General features: G+C 25.6%; 1 protein-coding gene across 1 annotated transcript in view; it reads left to right on the top strand.

Moving 5' to 3' along the window:
- Positions 1-437: 437 nt before the first annotated feature.
- Positions 438-12,429, top strand: part of LOC107447986 (serine-rich adhesin for platelets) — a 38,225-nt gene continuing 26,233 nt past the window's right edge. Inside the window, exons 1-3 of the mRNA XM_016063050.4 lie at positions 438-941; positions 8,629-8,690; positions 10,438-10,511. Of these exons, the coding sequence (XP_015918536.1) occupies positions 870-941; positions 8,629-8,690; positions 10,438-10,511 (208 nt within the window). The 5' untranslated portion in view covers positions 438-869. The remainder of the gene's footprint in view (positions 942-8,628; positions 8,691-10,437; positions 10,512-12,429) is intronic.

The following is a 12,429-nucleotide window of genomic DNA, read 5'->3' as shown; positions in this document are numbered from 1 at the left end:
CATACTTCTGCTTATAGCAAAATTTATACTTCATATATCTTTTGTAGCCCTTCAAGAGACTCAATTTCACTTACTATAATGTCCTACCTTTTCCAAAGTTGAACATTTGCTAGTAAAAAACATTTTTGATATTCTTCTGCTTTGATTTTCAGAGCATTAGTTCTAAATTAGTCTGCACAGAATATCGGTATTAAATCTTCGCAATATTTGAGTTGAATGGTTCTTAATGCAAACTTTCTAAACATTTTACGAGTGAAATATGGTTTATAAATCATTTATTTACGGTTTTTAAACCTATTTTGCTGTTATTTATTAATCAATGAATCAGCGCAGATGCCTCATCTGGTTTAAAGTGTTCCATCACTTTTTCACAGCAGCAAGAACAGTTCGTTGGATGAAACTAAGGATAAAAATCAATGGCAACAAAGCGTCATATTGTTTATTAAAGTGAAGAAAAAAATGTAGTTTGTTGTGTGTCAGTTTCGCTTCTTTAGTTTCTGAATGAGATAGATCGCTGTAGACACAAATGGTTCGAAATATATTTGTTATTTTGAAAATAGATATTATTTTATTTGATAAGTTGCAAAAGATTTTTATTTAGTGTTCTTTAGATCGATGTTATAAAAATTGATTTAATGAGCTTTTTAGTTGGCGGTGCGATCAGTTAATTTTTTCTCAAATAAACATGTTTATGAAAAAGTATCGTTCAGATTTCTATCTGAAAGTGCACATGATATGTTCAGATTTAGAAGCGAATCGAACTTCTCCTATGTAAAAACAGCATTTTAAGATTAAAATGTGAAGATGTCACTAAAAAATTAATAACTTTTTTACTTAATAAGTGAATGGTAGACTGTAGTTATTAAATCATGGAAACTACAGTAGAAAAAGAATTTAGTGCCTTAGGTGGATTATTCCAACATATACTATCAGATTTAAAGGTAAGAACGAATTAATCCAATCTTTGTTGTATGCATTTAAACATATCATCATGTTTGTCATTTCAGATGTTTTAGGTATTTTAAAATCTTGAATTCTCATTGAGGTAATGTTTTTAAACAAATGTTTTTAGGGGGTGTCATGTTTATGAAGTGACTTAAAATTATTTTAAAACACTTGTTAAAATTGTTTTGTTGTACGCTTTATTATTTTTTGTAATCAGGGATGCATAACTAATTTAGATCGCTGGTCACAAAAACTGAAAATACCATGTTTTGTTCATCACCAAAGGTAAGATAAACTGTAAAAATGCTGCATGTATATTATTTGAAAATAACTTAAATATGTATACCTATTTTATTATTAAGAGCAAATAACTAAAATAAATGTACCAAAATATTTATTAATAATAAATCTAAACAAGCTTTAAGATTGCGGAGCTAATTCAATATTTTCTTTAATTAATTAGCTAGTAAGATTCATAAGCATAGAAAATTTTTTTAACAAAAATAAGAAAGCTAAAAATTTTCATATGTCACAAAAGTTCTTTGCTTATTTTTCTGACAAAACTAAATTTGTTGCTAAATTTATTATGCATTATCAGATTAATAAAATGGTTGTCATTAGAATTTTCAAATTTTAATTTTTTTAATTTATAATATTTTGTTGATTTTGGAAACTTTTTTTTCAAATATTTCATTGATTTTTGTTAGAAATAATATGGCACTTGAGGCACTGAATTTATTATGGTAAACAAAGCTTGCATAATAAAATGGTTGCAATACAATTTATAATTAAATTATTTTTTGCTTTGTTTTGTCTTGACTCTTGACCATAACAAAATTATGGAAAAGAAATAATATCTAACAGAAAGTTGAAGTATAAGTAGTAGTATGTTAATAGTTGATGAAATAGCTCAATAATTTTATTACAATGAAACTTCAGACACTCGTGAGGCTGATAAGACAAATAATGTAGTTCACTTTAATGAGATGTCTGCTTAGGAGAAGGAGTAGTAAATTGCTTGAGAAATCTAATGTTGTTAACTGTTATTAATGTTATGTTATAAACTCTTTTAATTTTAAGTATGACAGTTCAGTTTTAACATACTTAAAAATTGCATTCATATTTATTTAAACCTAACACATAAAATCATAATGATTCATAGGGATATTTTCATATTGTGATCTGCCGTACCAACTACAATCGCCAATGTGCCAAATACATTTTAAACTTGCAAATTAAAAATAAAAGCACAAATGTGTAGATGTTTACCCTGGTGGTGGCTACGAGTTACCTACTGAACTAATAATTATTGAAAATTCTATTTACTACTACTGAAAATGCTATTTATCTACTATTATCAACTACTACAAAATATCAAATATTTCTCCTTGCCCCGTGGCAGAATCGCACAACATGGCCAGACATTACGGAGCTCTTGCAGAAAGATTTTTGAAAAGTAAAAAAAAGAATATATATTTTTCTTTTCTACAAAAATTTACAAAGTAATGTGTGAATCATGTATTTAGATAATCACTTCTTGACTTGCTCAATTTGTGTTGATAGTATCTTAAATCGATGTAATGTTTTAATTGTATTTTTGGCAGTTATTGATATTGATTTTCGCATGGATTTTAAATATCCTGATATATTTCAGACAATATGGAAAATTCGAGTCTTGCATTTGAGTATTTTCTCTTTAAGGCAATAATTCTATCATATTTTTGGTAGTTATTGCAATTGATTTCTTTATTTTTTAAAAATACAATATTATTTGTTACAACAACCTAATCTTGAAATGAAACACGCATTTGCGAAATCTGATTCGCGTGATTTTGTAGTCAGTCTTTTTTTGGCTATTACTGCTGCAGGTTTCATAGTTTTTTATTATTTTTTTATTGTCATAGTTATTTGCAAAATACAAAGAAGGAAATAATTTGAGTGTCCCCCCCCCAACAAAATGCGAGAATTAATAGTTTTAAAAAATTATATAGTTTTTTTTTCAAGAACAACGCTTTTGTTATTTTAAATTAGTAACATATATGTTTGTTATTATTAAAAGTATCTGCCAGAAAGTTATTAGTGCTAGAGAGTTTTATCTCAGATAGCTCGGAATAATTCTGCCACAGGAGTCCTCTGTAGTTAAAAGACTTGAGCATTAAAATATGTTTGCTTGAAAGGTATTTAACTCTCTTGAGATCTTAGTGTAAAGATAGTTGTTGCAATGAAAATTGCTATAATTTAATAAAGAACTCGCTGCATTGCAATTAATCTTTAGTAAAAAACCACAAAGACATGTGAAGCTTGCATTTTTTCTCCTTCTGCCAAAACTTTATACATTTTAAATTTTTTTTGCTATAGATTTATGCTTGAATTTTTTTCTGTGACTTTTTATTAAAATGTTTTTACCATATCAAATATTCATCAGTGCCATTTTCCTGTCATTGCTAATAGAGATACAGTCAAAATTTCATTAAAATCCTTTCCTGATTGCAAACCAGCATCCATATAAACTTATTCATTTGCTCTAATCTAAATAGTGTTTTTGAATCTAATTTAAAAGCCTGAGCCTAAATTTAATACTGCTCCAATACATATTTAAAAATGAAATGAAAAACTTAAGATTGTATTAATAATAAGAGATTAAAATGTAATCAAAAATTTGCTGTAAAGCTGTACATCATTATTCAGCAAACTTTTCCTAATTTACTTCTGTATTTTGAGAGTGATGTAGTGTCAACTGATTTGTGAAACAAAATGTTATTAAGGGTAAAGTTATTTATCCCTCTTCCTCTTTAAAAAGTTCAAAGTTCTTTAGTAAAATTTAAAAAAAAAATAAGTTACTAGTTATCTTTAAATGATTATAATTATTTTAAAGTTTATTTTGTTTTGTTATCGCTATCATCATATTTGATATTTACAAACAACACTGTGATCTGAGTCAATAGCATGGGGTGAATGTTTATTCTTAAGGATTGGGTTGCTCATCTATTAAATAAAGTTTAAATTAAGGAAATGAATGAATAAATATAAAATCAAGAAAAAGTAAAATAACCCATGCAAATCCATTCTAATATAAATTTTAGAATCTTTTAATTTTACTTCACAATTTTTTCGCCATGCCACTTTACATTTCATTTTAAATAAAAATAACTGTTAGAACTATTTTTATCTCAAAGCATTCTCATTGGTTACTCTAAGTAGACTTTCAACAATAAAACTTTTTTTAAATAATAATTCCAACAGGAAATTATTTGTAATGTACAAAAAGAGACATTTTTCTTTTTTTATTTAATTTTTCTTTTTAACTATTATTTCATTAAATTTGAACATCCAAACACAAAAATAAAAAGTGCTCTATTTGTTTCCTTAGCAATTTATATAAAAAAAACTATATAAAAGAAAAACTGAAAATTATAGTAAAACATTTTATTTTTGTTAAAATTATCAGCTTATTAATTAATAATTTTTTATTCAAGGATTTGTTTTTAAATTTGTATCTGTCAATCTGGCTTTTTATGAATTAGAAGAGATTTATTTTTAAATGAAATAGAAAATCTCTCAAATGTTTCAATCAAATCATGCCTAATTCAAGATTTATCCCAGAGATCATTTTGTGTAACACCTCTGAAATTAAACTTTTGTAAGAGCACTAAGTTTGTCACAAGGACAAGATATTAATTTTTGTTTTGTGAATTTTTCATATTTTTGATGTGAGCATAATATTTTCTGTGTGAAAGAAATTAAGTGTTCACCTTTTATTTTCATGGTGTAGAAAAATAGATAGGGAAAGAAAAAGGTATGATATAAAATTTTTGTCTGTGCTGCTCTTGCTTCATTTCTTGCAATATGAATGATACTAAAATTTTTAGCCTCCTTCTTTAGCAAACCCTATATTTATATAGAAATTTTTTAAGCATTTAGGCATCTTAATATATTTTTTCATTGTACTTACAGGGTGGAGGCAAGATAATGGAAACTCATCTATACTAATAAATTTTTTCATATTTCTCATGAAACTTAAAGAATCATTTTATAACTTCAGAAGTGTTTAGATCATGCGATTTCTCATATTGCGATTTCTCATATACGAAGCTTAAAGCTTTTAGAGGTTTGAGGGACCGACAATAAATGACAAACGAAAAATAGTGTTTTTGAACACCCTATGCCAAAAAATGTTGCAATAAATTTGTAACTTGTATAAATTGTTTTGGTTATTATATCCAATAATTGCTCGAAATTTCGCAACCCTATTTAAAATATTTATGTAAATACAGATTATATAAAAAACATTATTTTTTGTCTTAAGTTTTTTTTTTTTTTTGCTATAACTGTAAAAATATTCAATAAAATTAAACTAAATTTTTGGAGCAATTTAAAATTAATTTCAAAATAATTGCTTTAAAATTTATTTAAAACAGCGCAAGATATAAGTAATTTAAGTAGTTCTTTTATATGCAGAAAAAAATTAAATTTGTTTTTTCTTAGTTTCCTAGTGTATTTGGCAAATAATAAAATAAGTCCGATTTGAATATTTAAACAATTTAATTAGTTTCAAACAATTTTCAAAGTAGTTTTATTAATAACTAGTACTTATTAATAATTCTTTTATTAATATGAATTTTTCGATTGTCCCAGATAAATTTGATTTTCGAAATTATAAATAAAAATAAAACTTAGTAATTCATTTATTAATATCGAATTTTCAATAGTTTCAATAATTTCAGTGTTCTTTTTCAATATTTCAGTGAAACATAAACTTAAGAAGGATCATATTTGATTCATTAAATTTTTTGACAAGTTAAAAATTTAAAAAACTGTTGTAATATTCATTGAAATAATATTTTAATGTACATAGTTTCTCTAAATAACTTTTTTTTCAACCTACGGGGTCTAACTTTTACAAACTGGATTCGATTACGTAATCCTGCAAAAATTTTCTTGGACTCTGATTAAAGAATTTTTTTTTAACGGCACCTAGGTAATATGGCTTATGAAGACATTTTTTTAAAACATATTGCAAACTTTATGTAATATGTTTACTTGTATTTAATACATCTCATGTTTATCCAATAATTCATGTAAAGTTAAAAGCGTTTCAAAATAGCTTAATTTGAACTAAGTTCATATTTTTTTTCTTTTTCTGAGAAATATGTATTTGCTTTTACATCTTTTCTTTAGGTAAACGATAACGGTAACGCACTATCTTTGAAGTGAATATAAAACTGTCGCTAACGAATTTTGATTAGAACAAAAGGAAAATAAAGAAACAGTTACGAAAAAAATCACTAACTGATTAACTTAACTACTTCATTATCGGAAATACATATTTTTGAAAGGTGAGAGGTAAGGCGTTTAATATAAGGAGAATTCGATGCCAAAAAAAAAAAAAAAAAAAAAAAAAAAAAAAAAAAAAAANAAAAAAAAAAGAAGCAGACTACTTTAAATAACTTTAGATCTATCAGATCTTCACATTTGAAGTCTCAATCTAATGACTCGAGAGGGTCATAAAAAAAAACGTACTTTCTCTTGATAATTTTTGCACACAATTATAAAATTCATTTATCCAAAGATGCAAAAAAAATAGCCTTTAGTAAATTTTTATTATTTTATTTAATAATGGTCGAAAAAATGTTAAATTGTAAGGTGTGCAAATTTTTGTATCATTTTAAAGAATATAATTTTACAAGGCAAAATACAAAATTTGAGCAAAATCGATCGAATAGTTCCTGAGAAATCGAATTTTAAATATCTGACTTTTTGAAATTCAATTTCTCAGGAACTATTCTGCCGAGTTTGCTCAAATTTTGTATTCTGCTATATAAAATTACATTCTTTAGAAAGATGCTAAAAATTTTATCCCTTACTATTCAAAATTTTTTTCGACCATTTTCATATAAAATAATAAATATTGACTAAATCTAATATAAATATAATATTTACTGAAAGTTATTTTTTGCAAGGAATTATCTTTGGATAAACTAATTTTATAAATATGTGCAACAATTTAGCGAAATACGGAAAAAGTAAAATTAACATGAAGTGGTCCAAACTTTGGAGCACTCTCCTTATCAAACTATTGGGATCATATATCTCAGATTGCTGCTACCCCCCCCCCCATAATTTTGGGGTTAAAAATCCTAATCCGTCTAAAAAAAGTATGTTTATTCAGACAAAGTACGTTTTTGGTTTTTGTGTCTGCTTTCGGAACTTAAAATATCGTCTGCACTTGCACTTATTATCCCGGATCATTAGATCAAAAGTTATTCATCGTGGTCCGTTTTATTTATTTATTTTTTAAATTTTTTTTTTATCCCGCATTGTACAATCTTTATCATTTGGTGGTGGTGTGGGGTAATGATTATTATTATTATTATTATTTTTTTTTCAATTTACACTTTCCTACTTTTTAACTCACTTTAGTTATAAAATTTAACTAATAAAACATTTCTTTTCTGTTTAAGAATGTATACTTTTTTAATCAATATTTTGTTTAATTATGTTAGTTTTATGTATTTTATATTAATAATTAAATTGGCTTTAGGGTGAAAAAGCAACTTTACTTTTTCTGATAAAGGTAATTAATATTAATACTAATACTAAAAATTATTACGAATTTATTTTAGTAGATTCTGTATAGTGAGATTTTCTCTAGTTTAGAAATTCTATCGTACTTATAAAACGGTTTTTACTTGTTTCATCTTATTTTATCTTATTTCAAAAAACGATTTTGAAAGATAGTAAAATACCTAACTTAATTTAAATTTTTTTTCTTCTAAAGATAGCATAAACAGTTTACTTTAAAATAAGAATAAAATTTTTTTAGCGTCGTTATAGCATCATTTTACATGGTAAAATGTCTACTACCCATTAATTCTTTCAAAAGTACATGGTCACATGAACTTTTGAAAGAATTAATGGATAGTGGTAAAATCAGGTGCAGTTTTAAATTTTATTTTTATATCTTTACCGTAGAACATTATACACAATGTCATTTTTATAAGGAGTTAAGAAGGAGCTTAAAAATTTCTGGAAAATTTGCAGTATTGCAGAGTTTCATTATATTTAAAACATAATTAGATACTAGCTTACCAGCTTTAATTTGTTATTTTTTTAAAAAATTAATGTAGTATTTCAATTAGTTTTTTGAATTTCATAAAAACGTTACTTTAATAAAGATTCTTTACATATATTTCTATAATTTTTTTTTAATAAAACTAATTCTTTAGAGATCTCAATTTTATTTGAATGTTGACCTTCTTTATCTTTCCTAGAAATGTTTTGTACTGTATATATGATTTTGATTTTCAGTCAAAAATAATTTATTAAATCTGCTGAAATGGAAGAGAAGGTGTTGACTGCTATTGAAAATGTTTTATTTATTTATATTGTACTTTGTATGTATTTCTCTCCATGGTTTACATTTATCGTATTCAAAATTAATTTTATTCTGTAAAATGGTAACACGTTTTGTTTTTTCAATAAAAATAAAGTTATTTATTTTTCAAATTGGATTTTTAGAGTTTTTCTTTAAAATAGGATTTTTGTTGTTGTAAATCTGCTGTAAAAATAACCAACTCATTTCAATACGTTTGAAAATTAATATTTAAGTTTCAAATTTGATTTTCGTTGTTTTTATTTACCAAATGAGGCTTTTTTTTTAATGTTTTATAATTTCTCTTTCAGAATAGTGCTCCAGTTTGGGATGATTTTCTACTTAAGGCTATAAAATTTCAGGGACAGCTTAAGTAAGTAAAAGTTATTTAAACTGGAATTTATATGAAATTTGCATTTGTGACATTGTTATAAAATATTTATGAGGCCTCGATCCATTTTTAGAAAATTTATATTTGATCGAAAATATCTCTCATCAATTCATATTCGTTGGGGTAAAGGATTTTGGTTATCATATGAAAAAAATTCAATATCAATTTTTAGAAATTAAATAAAAGAGAAAAAAAAAGTACCGTCAATTTTTTAGAAATCTTATATTTGAGATAGAAAATATCTATGATTCATTCATTTGGGTCGGGGTAAGTAATTTTGGTGGTACATGAAAAAAGTTCGATCAATTTTTTTCAAACTAAATATCAGATATAAAAAAAAAATGCTTTGTCCATTTCTAGTAACTTTATGTTTAAGATTTTTTTTTGAAAAAAAAATATCTCTCATCAATTTATTTGGGTTGAGGTAAATGATTTTGGTGGTGATTTTAGAACAAAGTTTATCAATTTGTAGGAATTAAATATCAGAAGTAAAAAATTCTGTCCATGTTTAGAAATTTTATATTTGAGGTAATAAAAAAAAACTATATTTAAATTAAATTTATGTTGGTTGGGGTAATGAAAAAAGTTTTATTTTTAGAAATTATTGCAATTTTTTTAAATTTAATATAAAAGATAAAAACATCTCTCATCCATACTTTTGTACTGAGGTAAATAATTTTGGTGGTACATAAAAAATGTTCGATTAATTAATTTGTGAAATATCAGGGATAAAAAGAACAAGTTCTGTCTGTTTTTAAAAAATTTATATTTGAGATCGAAAATATCACTCATCAATTTTTTGGTTTGGGATAAATAACTTTGGTAGTATATAAAAAAGAGTTTAATGTTTAGAAATTAAATATCAGATATATAAAAAATGTTCTGTACGTTTTTAGAAATTTTATATTTGAGATAAAAAAAAACTGTCTCATATTCATTAATTTGGGTTGGGGTAAATATTTTTGAAACTTTAGACGAATAAAGGAAATTTAATACCAGAGATAAAAAAATATCTCTCATCCACGCGTTTGGACTGAGGTAAATGATTTTGGTGGTACTTAAAAAATATTTGATTAATTTGTAGAAATTTAATGTCAGAGATTGAAAAAAAAAAAAAGCTCTGTCCATTTTTAGAAATTTTATATTTGTAATAAAAAAAAACAAAAAAATGCCTTTAATCAATTACATGTTACATTATTAAAACTTCAATCATTCTTAGAAATTAAAATCTGAGATAAATAATGTCTCTCCTCCATGCGTTTTGATTGAGGTAAATTATTTCGATTCATTTTTAACAGTTATATTTTAGACAGAAACAATGTATCTCCTCCGGGCATTTGAATTGAGATAAATGATTTAGATCCATTTTAAGAAGTTTTATATTGATCTCTCATTCTTGTATTTGGATTGGGGTAATGATTTTGTGGTAGACGAAAATAGTTCAATCATTTTTTTCAAAAATTTATAGATGAGATCAAAAATATTTCTTGATGAATCTCTCATTTGGCTTAAATTGAAATTAAATGATTTTGGTCGCAAATGGAAAAGAATAGAGGTGAATGTTTATTTTAAGTTTGTTTTAATGGGTATTTTTTTTTTATTAGAAAAAAGGTTTTGATACTAGGACTAATTTATTACTTTCGTTGCTTTCGTTATTAATCGTTAATTTTTAAACAAAAAATAATAATTATTGGAGTACAGTTTAAATATTGCCAAATCTCTATTTCAGATCAACCATTCTTGCATCAACATCTTTTCTGGACGCATTTCAAAAGATAGCCGATATGGCCACCAATACCAGAGGTATGTATTAATTAATTTTGCAGTTAATGACATTTTTCATTTTTTTTATTTATTAAAATACGAATTAGATATCTTAAAACAATATTTTTTAACTGAAAATTGTGTTATATTTGTCAGGAAAATAGCCTTAAAGTTATATTAACCCTCAATAAAAGAAACCATTTTCGACTGTTATATTCAATAGTTTCGACTGTTGTATTCAATAGTCCTGTCAATAGTTCAGAGTTGCCTAGAAGTTTCAGTATTGAAGAATCGTGAACTTATTTTACAAAAATTGCAAGCAATACGGCAAGTGTTTTTAAGGCTAATAGTTTTAAAATAGCTTTGGAAATATTTTGAACTTGCATTTTTAATAAAATATTGTTAAGTACTTACTTTTCGTATAAACTGAACAAAGATGAATTTTTTTTTTTTGTTTTTTTTTTGCGCTATTTTAGAACCGGGAATGACTTCTTGTTTCTTTAGAACAATGCTAGAATATTATCTTTATAAATATGCTGTCTTTATGTGGCCACAGCCGTTTCTCGGACGCTCCCGTGGTCTGTTGGTGCTCAAATCAAGGGGAGAACTGGATAAGTTGAACGTCAAAATTTTTTTTATGTTTTTTCCATACTGCAGTGCAATTAAAAAATAAAAAACATAGGTGCTTCGTGATAAATGCCGAGAAAAGTGGCTTAATAACTTTTTTCTTTCTATTGCTAAAGTACGCTTAAATAGAATTTCAGAAAACTGATAAAACAAAAATTTTTTTTATCAAAAAATTGTCTTTGCAACATGTAGTTTATCATACAGGGGTACCAAATGTAAACAAATCTCAATTTTGAATTTTTTTTGTCGCTTGTGTTGTTTTTTCTATTGCACGGCAGCATAGGTGCCATTCCTTGTACGACTTTTTACAACAGCATATTATTTGTATGGTCAATAATGCAGAAAAAAAACTGGTATATATTTATTTTTATTATTCATCATCATTAATTAAATTTAAAAATGAATACGTGATACAGCTCACTGTATATGTTTGTTGTTTCTGATCCCCAAAATGGTCTATCTAAATTAGATCAAGTCTATAAATCTCCAAACAGTCTTGGAAGAAAAGTAGTTCTGAAGAAAAAAAACAACTTTGTGCCAGAAAAAATGGCGACATTTTAACCTATAGATAGAAGATGCTCCAGCCAGCAGCCTATACTGCTTTCTTTGACTTTGTTCTGCCGTCTCCTCCACTATGTACTGGTAAAACGCGATATACAAGTTTGTTTGCATCTATGGTTGCCAAAAAGTAGGATCCATAAGGATAATTTTTTTGAGTTTCAGTCATGTACTGGATATTAGATGGTCATTTCAGAGATTTTTAAGTTTTTTCTTAAACTCGGGGAGATAAACTTCTTTTCCTGTCTGACTAGAGAGTATCCAACCTAAGCGTTATTTTAGTTTTTACGTGTGTCTGTTTTTTTACATTAACAAATAGAAATTTATTGTCATCCAAGTACATGTAAAAGATGTCTTTTATAATGTTCTCATATCTGCTTAAATAGAACCATAATAATCTAAAAATTTCCAGTAATTTAATGATTCAAATAGTTATTGTTAGTATCTTGAACCTCGTTTCTAAAAATATGCCCGGAAGATCACCACATAGATTTTGTACATTTATTATAAATGTAAATTCATTTTTTCCCCCAGCGTTATTTAAAAAATGTTTTTTTTTTTTTTTTTTTTTTTTTTAATTATTAGCATAAAAATAATTTTCTTAACGTTTATCATTTTTGTATAGTAAATGCATGGTTTTTCAATGCTGGAACTTTTAAGACATTCAGTTTTTGAAAAATGAAGGGGAAAAAAAACTTGATAAACATGTGCAAGAATCGTATATTATAGACCTCTTATGTAAATCTTAGTCTTTTTAATTTTATTTCATTGT

The sequence above is a fragment of the Parasteatoda tepidariorum genome, chromosome 1, assembly GCF_043381705.1.
Source record: "Parasteatoda tepidariorum isolate YZ-2023 chromosome 1, CAS_Ptep_4.0, whole genome shotgun sequence".
NCBI lineage: Eukaryota > Metazoa > Arthropoda > Arachnida > Araneae > Theridiidae > Parasteatoda > Parasteatoda tepidariorum.
Note: the sequence above shows the minus strand (reverse complement) of the source record. Positions and strands in the feature narration are given on the sequence as shown.